Source organism: Tursiops truncatus, chromosome 8, assembly GCF_011762595.2.
Source record: "Tursiops truncatus isolate mTurTru1 chromosome 8, mTurTru1.mat.Y, whole genome shotgun sequence".
NCBI lineage: Eukaryota > Metazoa > Chordata > Mammalia > Artiodactyla > Delphinidae > Tursiops > Tursiops truncatus.
Genome location: NC_047041.1, coordinates 70,270,917 through 70,290,927, shown reverse-complemented (window position 1 = coordinate 70,290,927; position 20,011 = coordinate 70,270,917). Strand labels below are relative to the sequence as shown.

Sequence of the window (20,011 nt, the reverse complement as noted above, 5' to 3'; positions counted from 1 at the left end):
GCAAAGATTCATTTTCCCTTATAGTCTCACTCTCTCAATATTCCCCCAAGTTGCCTAGCAGGTGCCCAAGATACCAATGTTAGTCTGGATAAAATAGAAGTAAATTCGCTGACTTCTGCTCTGACACCTCCAGGCACCAATTTCGTGAATATAAAGCATGAGTTACTACAAAATCCTCAGATTTTTATCAACAGTCCCAATGGTCAGATTTTTGGTCTTGGCATTGAGTCACTGAAGGGTGTCACAAAGGCATCCTAGGGAGGAGCTGGCCACCAGAGGCTGACCACAGCACTCTGCATCAGGCACAAATAGTAGAAGGAAGAAATGGTGAGAAAGGGATAGCAGAGGAGGTGGGGATGGTGGTGGTTGTGTGTGTGTGTGTGTGTGTAAGGAGAGATGTTTGTGCCAGTAGGAATGGAAGCTTCATAAGACATTTTGTCTTTTTTGCCTACTGTTCTGTCCCTAGTGACTGGGACATAGTAAATACGTGTTTATGTGTTGCACAAATGAAAGAATGAGCAGGGAGCAGGCTCACACGTGTTAGCTCATGTGTAGAAGGCATTTTGAACACAGAGGCATGAGTGTGAATGAATAAAATGGGTGCAGATTTACGGACGGAGGGCATGCAAGTATGTGTGTGTAAGTATTCCTATGTCATCCATCCTCATAATCACAACAGTTTGTCATGGAGCACCTTATGGGGGCCCACATCCTTCTGCACCTGCAAGGAGCAGCAGTCCACACTTAGACTCCTCCTGTACCCCTTGTTCTTATCAAAATACATCCAGGCCCTTAAGGCATGCTCTCTGCAACCATGCTGCGGTCTGAAGAGCACTAGTTCTGTGTTGTGGCAGCTCTGCTGTGTGATCTTAGGCAAGCCACTTAACCTCTCTGAGCCTCCTTTCTTCTTTAGTTCGATGGCCATCCCTCAGGGCTATTGTGTGGATGACCTGGAATAAGTGAGATCAGAGTGTAGAAGTGTTTTGTGAAGTGCCCAGGCATATGCAGACAGGGAAGATTATCTGGTGTTAGGAAGCGATCAGGGAAGCTGACAATCTCGGCTGAAGTGACAACTGGCCAAAGCCAGAGCCCTGCGCCATCTCCCTGCTGGCAGCTTCAGCCCTAGAACACAAGACATTAGGTCTCTGCCCTGGCAGCTCTGCTGGTCCCACCTCTGGCCCAGCACTCTGTCCCAGCTTTCCCTGTTCCAGGGGAACCTGTGTCTGGGGGCAGAGGTGGATCCAGGAAGCATCCCCCTCCCCCCCAGCTGGGTCCCACCTCACCGCAGAGTCCACGGCCCTGGGGTTTGCTGGCTTTGCTGGCCTCCAGGATCATGAGTCCTGAGCTGTGGAGCCACTGGATCTGGATGTGTGATGGTGTCCGGATCACATACATGTGGCCTGTGTCCTCAATTGTGAACCCGTACCTGCTCACAGGGGGCCACACAGGCTGCAAGTCCACAAACACCTTGTGGGGGAGGGTGTTCAATGTGAGCACAGCTTGTCTGCCTGTCCATCCGTCCCTCCCTCCCTCCATCCATCCATTTATCCAACTAGCAGTTATTAAGCATCTGCTACATGGCAGGCTCTGTTTCAGGCACACGCACCCAAGACACAGTCCAAGGTGGCATGGAAAAGTTCTAGAAACATGTTATGAGCACAAAACAATGAAACAAGAAATGCAACAGCTGGAGGCAGGTGACATCTACGTGCCCAAATAATCCTGAGCCCTTCTAATCACTCTCTTTTTTTCTGATTCTGCTCAGATCATTTCTTCTGGGAGACTGACCCTAAAACCCCAGCCGCTGGGTTGGGTACCCCTTTCTCTGGGGTCTCCCCAGCTCTGTGCTGTCCTTTAAGACAGATTTGTTCCCTCATCAAGGCCCTCCATGGGCTGTGAGTCTCTTAAGGGCAGAAACTGTGTCTCACTCACCTTTGAATCCCCAGCACCTGCCTTTGGGCCTGACATGAATTGGGGGCTCAAGCAACGTTTGTTAAATATGCAACACTTTAAACTCAAAGCTACAACCCCTGCTACTTACAGACAAGGTTAAATGTGTATGTATTATTAGTTTTACTATGTGGAAATGGGAGATGAAAATATGAGGATTTTTAAATATTTATAATGACTTTCTACCCTCCCATCCAAGAATCACTGTTTTATTAATCACTTTGCAAATTACCCAGTGCATAAACTACTGTGTTGAATAGAGGAAGCCCTAGCCCAGTAGTCGGAAAACTTTGACCTTGGGCAAGTCCCTGGCTCTCTCAATCTAGCCTTCTGAGCTGTACAGACAGGGCCATGGGCTCCACAATGCTGGAGCACCTGGGATGAAACCCAGGGAGTTTTATGCTTAAGCCTCCATCTCATGGAAAAGCCACTGCCCTAAGCCTTGTTCCTGGGAGTCTCACAAGGTGTGGCCCTTGTGTTCAATGTTCAAGAGCAGATTCTAGTAACAGGGCTGCAGGTCTGAGCTCAGGAATAGGTGGGGAGCGCCGACACTTTGGGACCTGAGGAAGAGATGAGTCAGCCCTACTCACCCTCCCCCTGGGAAGAGCTGAGGCAGAGCCTTCGGGGTGGGTACCCCACAGAGGGTGGGCTGTGGCTGGGCACCAGCCTCCTTGACAGAGGTGGGCCTGATGTGAAGCCGATGCAGCTTAGTGTGTTCACATGGCCTTATATTTTTGTAAAAATTGCAGAAGTGAGATATTTTAACCACAATCATTTAAGGCTACTGTCTCTTGCCATTTAACTTCTTTTCGGTCGCAATATTCCTCCTGGTACACTTCCTCCCCTGACATTAAGAGTGGCCACAAATATTCTAATTAAAATCACCTCCAAATATACCTCATTTTGCATTATTTTTCTTTTAGAGGATCCCTCCCTTCCCTTACTCCCAGTTGTGAATAAGCCTCAAAGCCCCTCCTCCCCCGATGCCCCGCCCCTCGCCTGACTGCTGCCCTTCCCTGGGGGCTTGCTCTTTGATGCACTCACCTTCCGGTTGAAGCGGTCAATGGTGACCTGATGGGTCAGGTGAGTCACATTCAGCATCACCAGGCAGAATGGCGGCCAGTTCAGGTGCCCCTGCAGAGAGAACCCAGCCCTCATCTACCTGGAGCCCTGCTGCCACCTCCTCCTGGGGAGCAACTCTTCCCCCCCAACCCAACCTTGCCTCATTATGCTAGGGGCACCCACTGGGGTTGTGCAGATGGTGCACAGAGTCCCACGGAACATTCTGCTTCCACCTGACCTCCTGCAAGCCCCCCAGAAAGCTGCCTCCTTTCACCTGGCTCATGGGAGCATCCTAGTAGGCGGTTCCCTGCAGCCAGCACCCTTGACCACAGGCCATATCCTAGGGGTGGCACCCCAGCTCCTCTGCATTTCAGTGCCTCTCACAGGGGCCTAGGCAGCTGGGAACGGTGCAGGCCCCAGGAAGGGCCAGGAGGTGGCGCTCCACTCACTCTTTCCCCAGGCGCTGGTTCCAGAAGAGCCCCATGACTGAGACAGACGGAGCTGCTGCAGGGGCCTCTTCATCTGTCCTCGCCTCTGATAACCCTCAAAACCCAACTCACTGCTCAATCTCCCCTCCAAACCTAGTCAGGTCCCAAGGCCCCAGCAGGAAGGGAAGCCGGGGACAGTCACCAGGTTGGCACTTTTGCAGTCGAGGACGTGAACAGTGACCATTTCATCGGGGCTCTGGCTGAGGATGTAGATGGCCTCCTTGAACAGGGCTACATAGCTCCCGTCGAAGGTGACAAAGCTCAGATCAGGGAAGATTGAGCACCGGCCTGGGGAGGGCAGGGACGAGAAGAATAAACAGATGCCCCTGGGGCCAAGGCCACCCAGGAACATGAGGCCTTCTCCTGGGTGATCCAGAGGCCTTGGGGGGCTGGACGGTCACACAGAGATCAGAGGTCACGAGGGTAGGAAATCTGCCAGGTCAGAGGTCCCACAGGGGGTTCATGTCAGGGTTACCCTGAGGCTGGAAAGCACACAGGAGAGGGGCAGAGATTGTGCCGGGTTCAGGGTACGAGAAAGACATGGGAGGCGCCCGCGGACCCCACGACTCACAGGCACACTCCCAGAAGGGGCAGCAGCGGTCACCGCCCACCCTCACTGCGAGGCCCAGGACCCCACAGCTAGGAGGCGCAGTGCCCTGGGGACAGTGCTGGGACTGGTTCACTCGGATCAGTTGACCCTCCAGGCAGATGTGGCGGACGCAGTCCTCCTCGGCGATTGGCTGGGGCACAGGGTGGAGGAACAGCCTGAGCGATCCCCTTGGGACCACGGTCACTCATTCCCCTGCCCCACCTACCCCCAAGCCGTGAGGGCACAGATCCTTACCCCATAGGTTCTGGCAGGTAGGGGACCCTGAGGTACAACGACAAGGGAATGGTGCCTTCATCCTCCCTCCACCCACCCAACACACCACTGGGGGCCTAGGGCTGGGCTAAAAGCGAGACTGGGGTCAGGGGACTGAGTCCCAGAGAGTCTGCACATCCACCTGGCCCTGCAGAGAGTTCTAGGTACATAGCAGGTCCGCTAGCTCAGACTCGTAGAAACCCAAGCACACGCATGCACACACAGTTTATCTCTTTTCTTACAAACGCACAGACATATACCACCTTGCGACACCACACATCACATGCACAAGAACACACACACAGACAGATAAGCATTCACATGGAGTCCCATACACGTAAACACAAACGAGTTCACACACAGTCCCATATGGGTACACACATACATGCAATGCACACAACAGCACACCATGCTGTCACACCAAGCCGTCCAATGGGCCCCTGGGTCCCAGGTGGGGCATGGAGGGATCTGCTATGGCATCAGAGGCCCAGAGGAGCTTGGAGAATTTGCAGGCTCCAGGAGCTTGGGGCAGGGGTCAGGATGGTGACTAAACGGCCATCTGGCAGCCTGGAAGCTGGCTAAGGAGACGCCGCCGCCGACCTTGGGGATGTGAGAGCACGATGGTGTCCAAGCCCCGGGGCACAGGAGGAGGGAAGGCATGGAGGGTTCACATACAGGGGCAGAACCCAGACAAGTCACTCACGACACAGATTTCAGGTGTCCTGGCTTCAGTGGTGGTGGCCAAGGACACGGCCGGACCTGCCGAGATGCTCTGGGCTGGAGCCGAGCGCCCAGACTGCTCGGTGGTGGCCTCTCCCTCCGGCTCTGCTTGGGGCTGAGGTCCTGCCGAGGTGCCATGCACCTCAGCCAGCTGGGGGAGCAGAACCAGCGAGCTCTCTCGGGAGGCCGTCCTGGCTGAGACTCTGCTCAGCGGGTAGGACGTGGGCACCAGTGGTACTGTGCCAGCCCAGGGGCCCTCAGCCTCCGTCACCAAGGTAGCAGCAGTGTGGGCCACAGCAGGCGTGAGCTCTGTGGGGCCCCCCTGGGCAGAGCCATATATCCAGGTGGGCTGAGACACTTGCTCGGACAGGATGGCCATCTTCTCCGTGGTGCTCTTCCGTGGGCCAGCAGATACTGTGGAGGCCGCCCCGCCAGCCAGAGCCACAGCCACGACCCCAGAGGCTGGCAGCGTGGCCCCCAGAAGCAGGTCTGGAGCTGTGCCTGGTGCCTGAGGGACCACATGACTGGGCGGGTGCACCTGGGCCAGGACAGCCTGGGTGAGAGGCAGTGCGGGGCTGAGTGTCCGAGCAGGCAGAGTCGTGGCCACGGCGGGAGATGCGGCCTGTTGCTGCAGTGGAGGGGGGATGGCAGAGACGCTGGGGCCGGGCGTGGCCACTGGGGCGGACGTGCCCACCTTGGCCAGGGGCAGGCTGGTGTCGGGAGGCAGACCAGAGAGGAGCTGGGGCTGCCGAGTTGACTCCAGAGATGCAAAGGGTGTGGCCCCCAGCCCACGAGCGACTGTGGACAGGCTGGCGGCAGTTGCAGGCCCCGAGGGCAGAGCGGGAGGCCTGGCGGCTGCGGTGGCATCCAAAGCGGGGTGGGGCAGGGCCGTGGGGAATGGGCTTGGCAGTGGGGATGCTGGTGGGCCCGTGGCCTGGCTGGGCCCAGGTTGAACCTTCTCTGTGGATGGCGCTGTCTCCACCATCTCAGTCACCAGGGGACTGGCAGGAATCTGTTCTGCGGCTGTTCTAGACTCAGCTGGGGGGCTGCTGGGACTGGAAATGCTCTGGGACTGTACGGGACGGGGGATCCCTGTCCCCGTCACGACCTCCGTTATTGATGGTGTCGGCAAAGCCTCGTGGGATCCTGAGGAAGTGGGAGGCCTGGAGGTCACTTCAGGGGAAGCCACAGGCCTGGAGGAGGGACTTGCGGGCAACTCCAGGCTCGGGGAGGGCTGGAGGGGTGTCGTCTTAACAGGCAAGGAGCCAAGGCCTAGGACCGTCACGGCTTTGGTCACGAGAGGGAAGCGAGGTGCAGGGGGTGACAGGGAGGAGACTGTGATGTTGACGCTTCCCGCAAAGATCACAGTCACCCTGGTCGTCTCCATGGCACCCGCCCCCATGCCTGATGTGGGCATCTGCTGTGAAAGGGGAAGGGATGAGGGCTCTGGGACACGAGGGGTGGCCAGGTGGCTGGCGGTCACTCCCGTGCTGGCTGGGGCCTCTGTGGGGTGCTCAGGGACGTTGGATGCAGTGACCCCCGGTGGCTGCTTCTGAGTGGTCTGGGTGGGGCCTGGAGACAGAGCTGGCCCCTCAGTGGCTGCCACGGGTGGGTTCAGGGCCGTGGTGAGCGGGATAGCTGGTGTGGGTGCTGGCCTGTGGGATGGGGCCCCGGGAGCTTCCTGTGGAAACTGCAGCTCCTCGTCACTGGGGGTGGGCAGCTCTTGACCGGGAGGCAGGGTCTCGTTGCCAAAGGCCTCCGTGGGAACCAAAACCATAGGCTCCACACCTGGGGCAGACCAGAGAAGAGGCTCAGCCAGTGGGGCGACTGCTGCCGCAGGGGTCATCACTGGGCAGGGCTGTGATGTGGGGCTCCTGGGCTGGCACCCTTGGTGAGGGGGGTAGGCAGCTTCTGACAGCTGGTCAGGGACTCTGTCACGTGGTGTTAGATGGCCCAGAGAAGTCAGCAGGTCTGGACCCTGTCCCACACCTCAAACCCTGAGCCCAGAGCCCAGAGACCTCAGGTCTAAGTCTGGCCGCATTCTCAACACGTGACCCAAGCCAGTCCCTTCCCCACATGGGCCTCATTTTTTCTGTGAACTGGGGGGAATGGACCAGATGAGGTCCCTGCCTGCTCTAGAGTGCTCTCCTTCCAGAGGCCCCTGTGCTGACCCTGTTTCACCAGGGACCCGGGGGGTTTACAGGTCCAAAGAGGGATGAGAAGTCCAGGCCACTCACAGTCCTCCAAGTAGACGCATCTCTGTGTGACTTGATCCAGGACCCTGGGGGTGGGGCACACAGGCACACAGCCTTCCACCCTGAGGACAGAGCAGGGGGCCAGTCAGCGGTCTGGAGCACCAGGAGGGCCACCGCCTTTCACCTGGACGGAGCACAGACCTCATCCTTTCTCATGACACACGTGTGTGTGTGTGCATCTCATGTACATGGAGACATGGAGACAGCATGTACAGGAGCACACATACCCAAACACGCATGCCGCACACTCCTGCCCTCAGACTGAGAGGAAAACACGAACAAAGTCTGGTTATGTGCGCACTTGTGCCCACACTCACAACAGGCACACGTGTCTCCATTTAGGCGCATTCTCACGTTCCTCCTCCACACCTGCAGGACTCAAAGCCATCCACGTGGATACACATACGTCCACACGGTCCGCCAAAACATCAGTGTACCTTCTGCACACACGCCCAGCTGCACCAACACCCAGATGCATGCAGCTCATACGCGTGCACACACACCCAGCTGCACCAACACCCGTACATGCAGCTCATACGCGTGCACATACACACAGCTGTGTACAGCTGTGCACCCACAGCTACCCTTTGTACACCCACAAGGCTCAGCTATACACACGTGTGCACAAATTGACATTCACATATGCCCACATCAGGCAGGTTCACTCTGGTTCACACACATCCCCATACCCAGTACACAAAACATACCTACACAAGTACACGTGAATACACACACACCACAGTACATGCTCATGCCTAAACCCACAGACTGCATATAAACCCATTCACTCAGGTATACACTGAGGTACACACCTTGAATCCATGCCACCTCACCTGGGCACATCCTGGCAGCTGGCTGCCCGTGGGTCCTGGCAGGTTTGGAAGCAGGGGCTGGCACAGGCATCGTAGTGCCACTCACAGGTGGGGTAGGGAGCCCCTGAGCGCTTGGCATCTGGAAAGGTGCCCCAACCCAAGACAGTGAGACTGAGCCCCAGCTCCTGATCAGGTGCCAGGGCACAGAGGTAATCCCACCTCAGCCCATGCCCACCCTGCTCCGTGGAAGAGATAAATGGACTCGTGCAAGAAAAGTGAAGACTGAAATGAGATGAAATGAAACAAAACAAAATCAAATCAGATCAAATCCAACCTGAGGGGAAACCATATTCCTGAGAGTTGAGGCCGGTGGCTGGGGGATCTTTGGGTCGGGACTCTGGGAACTTGGTGGAGGGGCTGAGGACCGGGGGTGGGGTGGGACTATGGAATGGGCAGTTGGAGTTGGGCTTTCAGAGGCGGCCAAAGAAGAGGCTGGGACCCCTGATCTTTCCATAAGGCTGCCTTGTCACCCTGACCTTCTGGGACCTTGGTGGCCAGGCTTGCCCCCTTGTTGGTAGCTAACAATAATAATAACAAAAACAGCCAACTCTTAACACCAAGCACTACACTCAACATTTCACAAGTATTTACTCATTAATCCTCACAATAATTCTATGAAGTAGCACTATTATTATCCCCATTTTACAGAAGAGGAAACTGAGCACAGAAGATGCCGGGAATATTAAACTTTCCCAAAGGAGATTTCCTCAAAAAAGGCCTTGTGGCCAGTGCCTTGACAAGTGAAGGATCCTCAGGGAAAGTCTGGAGCCCGTGGGGGGCTTCGAGGCAGACAAGACCCCAGACCATGCTGGCACGAGTGATCAGTCTCTGAAACCATGGCCTGAGCTGGGAGGAGGGAGCAGCAGGCTGGAGGGAGCAATCCCACCCGGGCAGCCCCATCCTGACGAAGCCCCATCCCCAGTCCCCAAACTGCTGCTGACTGTGAAGAAGCCTGCTTTTATAAGATCCTTGAGACCAGAACTAGGAACTTACATCTGGGGAGCACCTGCTATGAGCCAGGCCCAGAGCAAAGCCCGGGAGATACAGTCAATCCTCACAACAACCTTCTGAGGCAAATATCCCCATTGCACAGATGAAGAAACAGGGTCAAGGAGAGGGGGGCTGGGGCTCCTCCAAGTGCCAAGGACCGGGATCAGGACTCTCTGCCTTCAGAGCCTGGGTGTCTTCCAGCAAGGGACACAAGTCCTGCCATCATAGCCAGTGATGAATCTGTCCTGGGTGGGGTTCACTGGTGGACTTGATAGGTGACCACTGAATGTGAGAGTGAGCTGGCCCAGCCCTGGGCTGGGAGCAGTGGGAGATGATAAATGAAAGGCTGACTGGGGACATATTTACACATGTGTACCTGTAAATGGATCCATTCATACAGCACGGGTGCCCTCACAGGCACAAACATACATGTGCACGTGCAGGACAGAGAGGCCAGCCTGGAGCAGTAAGGAAACTGTGATCACTGTCTCCAGGGTTTAGGCAGAGGACTACTTTTGGGGCTCACCCACCTGGCAGGGAGATGGCAAAGCCCTGGAGCCCACTGGTCTCAGCTGGAAAGGGCACGAAGCTGCCCCATCACCGCCCAGGTTCTTGGGCCTCTCGTGGGAGCCAGGGGGGCTGTGGCCTCCTCAGGCTGTGCCCCAGGGGGCAGTCTTTGAGCTCACAGGGCAGGCATGCGCCCCGATCAGCAAGAAACCTGAGCCTGCGGGCTGTCAAGCTGCGGCCACAATGATCAGTCTTCTCGCTTCCACAAAGGCCGCCCTATTTTTAGACCTTGTAAATGGCCTGTGGGAGTAGGCAGGACCCAGGAAGCTGGCTGGGCCCCAAGTCACAATGCCCAAGGCTCCCTAGGCCACCAACAAGGAGGCCGGGCCCCCTCCCATCTCAGGGGTGGCACCCATGTGGCTTCCCTGTGTCAGGAGAGTGAGGATCTCGTCTCTTGGAGGCAACTGGAAGGATGAGGTGGGAGGGGAGCTGAGTCAGGGGCGGAGGAGCTGAGGGCGATGCAGGGTGGACACCTACCCAGAAGGCGGAACAGCGTGCCCCGGCGGAAGGCCTCCGTGTGCTCGTACAGCCGGAGGGCCAGCACTGGGCCCAACACGTAAAGGAAGGCCCCAGGCTCCGCCAGGGACTCGAGGGCCACCAGGCCCGCACGCCACGAGTGCAGCGAGAAAGAGGCATGGTGGTGGAAGGCATCGCTGGCCTGCCACTTGGCCAGCTCCAGAGACCCGTTGGCCATGACGTGGAGGAAGAAGTTGGGTCTGTCCGCTGCCTCCAAGGATATCACATCTGGGTCTGCCAAGAGCCACGAGGGTGAGGTCAGCAGAGAGAGGTCTGGATGCGGGGAGGGGGCAGACACCCAGGCACCGTCTGCAGTCTCAGCGACTCAGGACTGGGTCCTGCTCCTCCCAGCCTGCCCGCCTCCCCTCAGCCCACCCACCTCTGCCTGCTGGCTGCCCCTCGGCACATACCACCTCTACCCGAGGGAGGGAAGGTTGGGGGTTAAAGCCCCAACTGCAGAGCCTTGGGGAGGTGACTGAACTATCCCCTCCTCCCTCCCTCCCTCTCTCCTTCCTTCCATTCCCTCCTTCCTTTCTTCCTCCTTCTTTCTCTCTCTCCACCTTCCCTCCCTCCTGCAAACATCTCTGAGGCCCCTCCGTGTACCATGTGCTAGTCTAGATGCTAGGGATACAGCAGTGAGTAGGACAGACAGAAACGGCTGTCCTGGTGGAGTTCTGTTCTATGGGACATACTAGACAAGCTGGGGTTTGCTGATTTGTCAGTTTTCTTGATCCCACTCCTCACAGAATCCCAGAGGGTCAGAGCTGGGGGACCCGAGGCTGAGCCCAACCCACGGCAGGGAAACTGCCCCAGAGGTGGGAAGGGGCCTGCCCAGAGGCCTAAGAGCTGGGCTCCACTGTCCTCTCTCCTGTCTCCACACTGCTGGGTGGATCTCCCCTGCCCCCCACCACAGGGCCCTGCAGGGTCAGGGTCCAAATGCACAAGCAGGTGTCCGGAGTCCCGGCCCGCCATGGCTGGCTGTGCTGTGGGCAAGTGAATTCACGCCTCCAGGCTGTGAGGGACAAACGGTGTGTGAAAGGCCCAGCACAGGGCCTGGTGTGTCTCCCCCTCCCCCCATCACCCCTCCACCTCGTGGCCCCAGGAGATACTGCACAGAGTTCCTGTTAGACCTCCCTGGGCAGCTGTGAGAAGAAATGAGGTAACTGGGGGAAGAATGAATTCTTCACGTCAACAACAACTGCTATTGATCAGGACTTAACTCTGTGCCGGGCACAGTGATGAGCAAGCTCTCTACCCGCTGCTTGTAGTAAATTCCAAGAGAGCCCTGTGAGGTGGCGAATTCATTCATTCAGCAGCTAACACTACTGAGGCCCCCACCAGGGGCCAGGCACTGTTCCAGGCACTGGGGACACAATAGGGGACAAAAGGACAAAACCCCTGTCCTCACGGAGCTGACATTCAAGTAGCGAGTGGTGGGTGGGGAGTAAACATAATGAACAAGCAAATTCTATAACACGTTAGAAGGTGATGACATTGTCATCCCCATTTTACAGATGAGGGCGGTGAGGCCTAGCGTCACATTGATGGTGGAAAAAGGAGGCAGGATTGGAGCCCAGGCTCTTAACCACTGTGCAGTCAGCCCCAGGGATGGGATCCAGGAGTGGCCATGGGGCAGCCCAGGCGGGGAGAGTGCTGAGTCCCTCGCTGGGTGACCTCAGGCAACTCACTTCCCCTCTCTGGGTCTCGGCTTTCTTGTTTGTGAAGACTGGAGTTGGCCTAAATCAAGGTTCTCAACCATTTGTCCTGAAGTCCTCCTAATGGGGGAGAGGCTGAATGCCAGACCTAGAGGTACAGCTGTTCCTCGGTACACCCGCCCTGGTACCAAAATCCAAGGATGCTCAAGTCCTTTACATGAAATGGCCCAGTACAGTCATCCAACCGTGTTCGAGGTTTCCATCTGAAATTCCACCCGCGACTGGCTGAATTCGTAGATGTGGAACCGTGGATACAGAGGACTGACTGTACAAAGTCTTGTGTTTTACCTTAAATAATCAAATGATTTTTCACCTTCCATTTTCTAAATTTTATTTCTCTTTTAATATCTCTGTCTGGGAGGAGCCTGCCAAAAGTGACAGCCTGGTTGCTGTCACTTGCTAGTGATGTCCCCTTGGGTAAGTTACCTAACCTCTCGGGGCCTCAGTTCTCACATCTGTAAATTGGGAAAATAATAGCACCTACCTCCTAAGATTGTTGTGAGGGTTAAATGACTTATTATATATGAAGCACTTAGAACAGTGCCTAGCACACAGCAGGTGTACAGAAGAGTGAGATATTATTTATAATAAATCAGTAACCTCCTCCAAAAATCTTTAAGTAAAATTGATACTCCAGGGAGATGCACCAGGTTGTGGCTTGTGTCCCTTTAGTACATCCTATAGGACATCAAGACCATGAGAGTGAGAGGCTCAGGCCTAAATGACTGCTGAAACTTCCTCTCTGTGACATCTTCTGCTCTCCATTTCTTCCCATCACAATCTTACGCATCCTTCAAGGCCAAATTCAAGGGACACCTCCCCCACGTAGCCACCCCAAATCTTACCTGGAAGGTATGTTCTCTTCTGCTGTCCAGTACTCTGGGCACAGCACAGGGAAGGAACACAGGATGGGGTGGGAGTGGGAGCCTGGGTCCTCACTGGGCCCTGCCCCCAGCTGCCCAGGAGACCCAGGTCTGAGATGGAGGCTGGCCTTCACAGCCTCTGGGCATCCCATCCACAGTGACATTCTCCAGGCCCAGGCTTCTCTAGGGTTTGCTTAACATGCCATAAAACCACTGGAAAATCAACACCCCCTCTAGACTAGACCTTACTTACTGGGCTAAAATACTGAATGGAGAACAGAAAATTCCCACTAAGCAGATGGTCCATTACATCTGGAAGGTTATAAGACATCCTTCCTTCTTCAAGCAGGACCACACAGATCTGGGGGTCAGGAATGTCTAGGGAGGAAGTGTTCCCTTTTGGGGCAGTGGGGATGCTCCTGGCCCTCCTGTGGCCTAGTCCCTGGCTCCTCACTCCCAGGTTACCTCGTGCAGTGACGTGATTCCTCCTGGCACCCCCTACTGTACCCCCGGCTCACCCCACCATGGACATCCCCTTAGCTGTGCCTGGGGTGTCCCTCCCCTCCTTAAAGCCCTTCCCTGGCTCCCCACTGCCCTCAGGATAAAGATCCACTTCCTGAGCTTGGCTTACAAGTCCCTTCCTGGCTCCTTTCAACCCTTCAAGGGACAACGCTTATTCTAAGAAGCCTCTGCTGACTCCCCAGGACTGAGTTAGGGGCTCCTCCTTCCCACAGGCACTGTAACTGCCTTTGACGTGTCTGTCCCCTGGATGGGACTGCGGACTTCTGGTGGGCAGGGGTCGTGTCTCTGATGCCACTGATTCCCCAGTGCCCAGCTTGGTGCCTGGCATGGGAACAGGGCTCAATGAAAGGGAGGGGGGCAAGGAGAGAAGAAGGGGAGGAGGAGGGGAGGAAGAGAGAGAAAGACAGGACGATCCTCGTAACTAGATAAACCACAGACCTGAGAATCTGAGAACTTAAATTCTCAGGCTGGAATGAACTGAGATGTGTGTTGGTTCAAGATTCCGGTCGATGCTGGGATTGGCTTCACGGACCATCCCTGTGATTAGGGAGATACTGACTAGATGGGACCAACAGGATTTGCGGGGAGAAACCCTGATCAGTGATCACAGTGACCACACACTGGGACACACACAAATGGCCACAGAAGAGGAGGCTTCCTAGCACTGGTGAACTGAGGCCTTGGCTGGCCCAGCGCCCAACACAAACACCACCGGCGGTCACTCCCCACCGGGCAAGGTCCTGCCACCCCTCAGGCACTACTGAACTCTGAAGAGAAGATGGTGCCCACTACAGCTAAGCCCTTTAGGTCTGCTGGCAGTCAGACCCAGGAGGCTGGCTGGTTCCAGGTGTGCCTCAGTCTGTGTAACCCACCAGATCAGGACTCAGGACCATAACCTGAGCAAATCAAGAGCCCACTCCTCCATTCACAAGAGAAGGTCCCACTGGAGTTAATATATCAGCCAGCTCCCCTCTGGTATTTACAGTCTATCTAGTCTTAAAAATAGAGAGGAGAAGTGGGGAGGGGGGTAGGAAGAGGGAGAATAAGAAGGAAATTTAGGGGGAGGGATGGGAAGTCATCGTTATTGCCACCTAGCTTTTCTGGAATACAGCTGCTGTGTGAAGCAAGGTCCAAAGGGACATCTGGACCTTGGCCTCTCTGGTTTTTTCAAGAAGAAGACAGAAGGTGTTTCTTGAAAGAGGCTAAGAGGCTGACCCAGAACCCTGTCTCAACTGGGAAAGGGGTGCCTGTTGGAGCCCCACATTTCTCCAGCTACTATAGCTGGCTTAGGGTCGTAGCATCCTCCCCTCCTCCAGCACCTGCTTCCCTCCACCAAGTGCTGGAGTGGGGCCAGAGGGTGGGCCTTACCGTGGGCCTTGGCCTTGTAGAGGGCAGCTGTCAGCAGGAAGTCCACAATGTCCCCCGGCGCCACATCCTCTGCTCTCACTAGGACTATGGCACTGCCTGCCACCTTCATGGCCACCAGGGCACCTCTGGCTGCCAAGCTGGCCAGCTGGTAGGGGCCCTTACCTAGTGCTGGAGAGAGGGGGCCCGGTCATAAGCCCTGCCACCCTGGGACTGTGCCCACCCCCCATCACTACCTACCCAGCCCTGCCAGAAGCGGGAGGAGAGAGGATGCTAAAGAGCTCCTCTTGGTCACGTCCCTCACCCCCGGCCCCGGGGACCTTGATTCCCATGAAAGGGAAGGGACGGGAGCCCCAGGCTGCCAGCCCCTGATGGGAACTGACCCTCTGCACAGCACCTAGATCACTTCACAGGAAGCCTGGAAACAAGGCCACCCCTGGGGGGCATCTGGGCCCCCCAAACGTCTCTCCATGGGCCTTTCCCCCTGCCTCAGACTCTACCATTCCAGCTGCTGCGCTATTCAGAGTCGCCTCTGGGAGAAGATGCCAGACCTGGTCTCTCCCCACCTGAGGTCTGAAGGGTAAAGGCCAGGAAGCCTTGGGCTCAGCATTCGTGTTTATCTATTTATTTCAAACATGTGTCACCTCTGTGTCTCTTGGGTTCCTGCGGTGGTCGGTTGTCAGTAAGCTGGACAGGGGCATGGGTTTCCTAGACCACTGCAACAGCCTCATAACTGACCTCTCAGCCTCTGGTGTGGCCCGCCCTCCAGTCACCCTCCTAGCCACACTCCCTTCGGCGACTCCTCAGTGGCTCTCCCTTTGTCCTCAGGATAGACTCCAAGAGCCCAGCTTGATTCAGGGGCCTTTCACGCCCCAACCCCGGCCACCGCCACACTGAATTTCTCTCGCTCTTCCTTGTAAGAGCTGTGCTGTGTCCCACCTCCTGTCTCACTCGCGCTGTCCCACCCACTCAGCGCAGTCCCCCCCACACACCCCGTTCTGTGCCCGGGGCCAACGCCTCCTCAATCTCTGGGGCCCAGCTCAAATGTCACCTTCGTGGTGAAGCTCTCCCGGCACCCTCTCCCACCGCATGCAAGCGTCCTCCCTCCCCTGTGCTCCAGCGGTCTCGGAGCATGGCTAATGCCGATCACAGCTCTTATGAGGAGGGTCTCGATCGGGGGTCCACGTCTGTCTTCCCTACCAGACAGGACAAAGGCAGTGCTGTGCTGGCTTAACAATCAGCTCTCACAAAATGAACAAGCAAACAAAACCCCATTTGGTAATGTTTGCTGATTTCCGTGAATAAATACTCCCACCAGTGGTCAACTTCAAACTACCGACTGAATGTGGAGAGAAGAACACGCAGTGGGTTCTAGAAAGCCAGGGTGGGCCGGCTCCAGAGCACCACTGGGACAGGTCTCATTAACTGGTGAATCCCCAGCGCCCGGCAAAGGCCTGGACCAAAGAAAATGTTGGTAGAAGAGCAGAGTAAGAATGGGTAGGAGGGTGGGTGGGCGGGTGCAGGATGCTAGAAACAGCTTGTCCTTTGCCAGTTACTGCCACTCAAAATGCCACAGAAGGGAGAAAACTCTGCTCAGAGCTGTCTTGCTGAAATGTCTTGCCTGGTGTCAGACAGACCCCGCCTGTGCAGGGACTGCAATCCTCCCATTGCAGATTCCTGCCGTCAGGGGTTAAAGGTTTGGGCCAGCAGGAGCCCCTTGAGGCTAGCATGTTGGTGGGACTGCAGGCACTGTGAATGACCATGTTGTACCCTGGTCCAGCCCTCATCTCACGGATCCCCTAAGTGGCATCCTTGTCTCTCTAGTCAGTCCCCCCACTATTTCACCCACTATACTCTCGCCAGAGGACGTTTCTCAAACCAAATCTGATAATGCAGTTATGTGAGGACGGAGCCTTGGGCCTTTACCTGTACAGGCCTGCTCCTGGCAGGATGGTGCCTGGAAGTGGGGGCAGAGGGGACCTCAGAAGTCAAAGGTGAATGGCACCAGGGACTTGATGAGTATCTAATTCTGCCAACCTGGCCCCACCGCACAAAGATCAGTGCTGAAAACTACTCCTGGGCAGCCCTCCAATCCCACCCAACCCCAGTGATTAAACTGACTCATGGATTCTAACACTGGTCATTAACCTCCCTGGGGTCTTTAGTCATGACCTGGTTAATGCAGAAGTTGGAGCATAATCTGGTGCTCTGCAACACTGGCTAAACTTAAAGATGAATCTGACAGGCTGTGCCAGACTGTAAGTTTCGCCCCAGCAAAGGAAGAGCAGTTTGCATTTGCCTTTGCCAACTCAAAACTTCAGGAAACCCAAGACAATGTCCTGTGGGCCTGATGAGCTAGATTATGAAAGCTATGGGGCAGCACGTTGGTGCAAATGGGGTTTTCACTTCCTGGTGAAGCTGCCCTGCATGAGCACATCCCCGGGAAGCTAGCCTGGCCTGGGCTCTGGACAGAGGCTGCAGGAGCTGCTGGAGGCAGAGTTCCGGGGCATCCCTGGGCCCTGCACTATCAGGGCTCTGTCTCCATGACTGCTCCTCCAGGGCCAGCAGGGCCTCAGGATGGCTGCTACTGTTGTGGCCCCAGGGCAGGGATGGCAGTGCCCCAGCTTTCAAGGCTCCACCTGGGGAGGATGAGCTTACCTTTGTTAAAGAAGTCACAGTCATATGCTGAAAGAGAGAGAACAGAGACTTCTTGAGAAGCCTGGAACAGATGCGCAGGGCCAAAGCCCCATCCCAGCTCTCTCTCCTTCCCCAAGGGCTGGACCTGGCCTGTCTCCCAAACGCCAAGATTCAGACATGATCATTAGATCCAGATATCTTAAGGTGCAGGAAATACAATGGCTCCCTCTCTGTGCCCCTAACACAAAGCTCAAAGCCTGGCCCAGAGTAGGCATTCGGCATGTACCAAATGAATGAATGAATGAATGAATGCTGGGACAGAAGAGTATGTTTTGTGTGACCTCAAAGGGCAAGAATTGAACCAAGGAACGGAAGCTCCAATCGGAAATGTTGTGGAAGGTCCTGGAGGAATGCAAGCACAAGATAGAAGTCGGTCTTTCAACAGCTTTGAGTAGGAAGGGACCCAGGGCCTCCAGAATCCAAGCCTTTTTCAGGCCCCTGGGTGCAGTCTCCATCAGGTTTTGATAAGCTCCTCCAAGTATGTGCTCCATACGCCCCCTAGTGGCGCAGCACAGCACCACAGCTTGTTCCCCTGGCACGTAGGCCACGGATTCCTGAGCCCGCTGGGATAAGCTGGGGATTTTGCAGGGGGCACCTGAAGCCAGAAGCAAGACCATGAGAAGCCAGTTGACCGAGCAGATCTGGGACAAAGGCTGAGGAGGGGTCTCCCTCACTCACAGGCATGGTCTGAAGACAGCCACCAACTCCACCCCACACCCCAAAGCCCCATGATGAACACTATTCCTTTGCATTTGTCATTGCCCTCTGGAAACAGCACCAGGAATCAGTAGACTGACCCACCATGTGGCTATGGGTAAGTATGTGCTTTTCCTCACTTGTGGACTCAGAAGATTGAACTCGAAAATTAAAAGATCTCCAAGTACCTGGTTTCAAGTGTGTACCAGGTTAATGGGAGGTCGCCCAGAGAAGTCGTCAAAAGCCAGCTCTCTAGAGACCCGCAGACCTGGACTGAAATCCCATCTCTCTCACTCATCAGCTGTGCATACTGAGACAAGTTTCTCAAGCTCTCTGAAATTTAGTGCCCTCCTCTGTAGGATGGGGACTACCACTACCATCTGCCCCACAGACTTGTGAGGCCTGGACTGGGGTAAGGCAAGTGCTCACCTCAGGTGCAAAATTTAGGGGGACCTCAAAAATCTCAGTAATCAGGATATGTAATATTTTAATACAACTTTTTAATTGCAAAATTAATGCAAAATATCCATGATGGACAAAATATCAAAATTTTAAAATAGACAAGATCAGTGACAGCACCCTTGCTGAGCCATACTGGAGCCTGAGGCAAAAGGAAAAATCAATAATATTGAGGCTGTCATTACTTAAAATTGTGATATTTTGTTCATCAGAGATGTTTCTGCATTAGTTTTGATTTTTTTTTTTTAATATTGCCTTAAAATATTGCCTTGGGGCTTCCCTGGTGGCACAGTGGTTGAGAGTCTGCCTGCCGATGCAGGGGACACAGGTTCGTGCCCCAGTCCGGGAGGATCCCATGTGCCGTGGAGCGGCTGGGCCCGTGAGCCATGGCCGCTGAGCCTGCGCGTCCGGAGCCTGTGCTCCACAATGGGAGAGGCCACAACAGTGAGAGGCCCACGTACCGCAAAAAAAAAAAAAAAAAAAAAAAAAAAAAAAATTGCCTTTTTTGGTACCCTCTTAAATCTTGTGCTCCACGAACTGGCCTCACTTGCTTCACCCTAGGCCTGAATATTAAGTGAGTTAATGCACAGAAGGCACAGGGCCTGGCACACAGTAGATTCTCAGTAAACGTGTGTTCCCTTCTCCTTCCTGAAGGATTTTTATCAGAGAAGTAGAAGGAGAAGCAGACTGCATGAGGACCCAAGGCTTCTGTGGCAGAAGAGGCTCATGGTAAAATGGGCAAAGAAAAAGGAGGGCAAAGAAAAAGGAAGCCAAAGGCAGATTCTGCTCCATCTTCTTCCTGAGGTCATCCTGCCTGGACCTCTCGTGCCAGCACCCACGTCTCCACGAAAAATGACAGCAACCTCGGCTCTGGCACAAGCACTGTGCCAAGTGCTTTACCTGCATTTTCTCATGTAAATCTATCTCACAGCTCCCTGCAAGGAAGGTACAGTTCTCTTAACCCTCAATTACTAGTCAGAGTCTAAGGAACATGCCCCAGGTCACCCTGCTTGGTGGAACTGGAGTCTGAACCCAGACAGTGTGGCCCCAGCACCTGTATAATAACCACTGCACCACAAAGTGAGGCGTCTTGCACCAGGAAGATGTTTGGTATGCAGAAACAAATAATAATCAATTAATTAATCATTTAAATTTCTATGCATGTTATTTCATCTTTTTAATATTTATTTTTGTATCTGTTTTGTGACATACATTTACACTACTAATAGTACATATATACGTACATGCATCTATGTGTATGTGTGTGTGTGTGTGTGTGTGTATATATATATATATATATATATATATACACACATGTTGTGTGTGCTCAAAATGTTTTCACTTGATAGGAGTGTACAACCAAAAGCATTTGCAGACCACCAGTGCTCCAGAAAAACTGCTATCTTGTGGTG

General features: G+C 54.9%; 1 protein-coding gene across 1 annotated transcript in view; it reads right to left on the bottom strand.

Annotated features, from left to right (window-relative positions):
• The window catches only part of OTOG (otogelin), an 87,428-nt gene that overhangs the window by 18,062 nt on the left and 49,355 nt on the right, over window positions 1-20,011 (bottom strand). The window contains exons 31-40 of the mRNA XM_033862603.2: window positions 17,406-17,432; window positions 14,751-14,918; window positions 10,244-10,516; window positions 8,171-8,288; window positions 7,320-7,399; window positions 5,066-6,870; window positions 4,072-4,240; window positions 3,643-3,788; window positions 2,995-3,084; window positions 1,284-1,467 (exon numbers count right to left, since the gene is read on the bottom strand). Coding sequence (XP_033718494.1) covers window positions 1,284-1,467; window positions 2,995-3,084; window positions 3,643-3,788; window positions 4,072-4,240; window positions 5,066-6,870; window positions 7,320-7,399; window positions 8,171-8,288; window positions 10,244-10,516; window positions 14,751-14,918; window positions 17,406-17,432 — 3,060 coding nt within the window. The remainder of the gene's footprint in view (window positions 1-1,283; window positions 1,468-2,994; window positions 3,085-3,642; window positions 3,789-4,071; window positions 4,241-5,065; window positions 6,871-7,319; window positions 7,400-8,170; window positions 8,289-10,243; window positions 10,517-14,750; window positions 14,919-17,405; window positions 17,433-20,011) is intronic.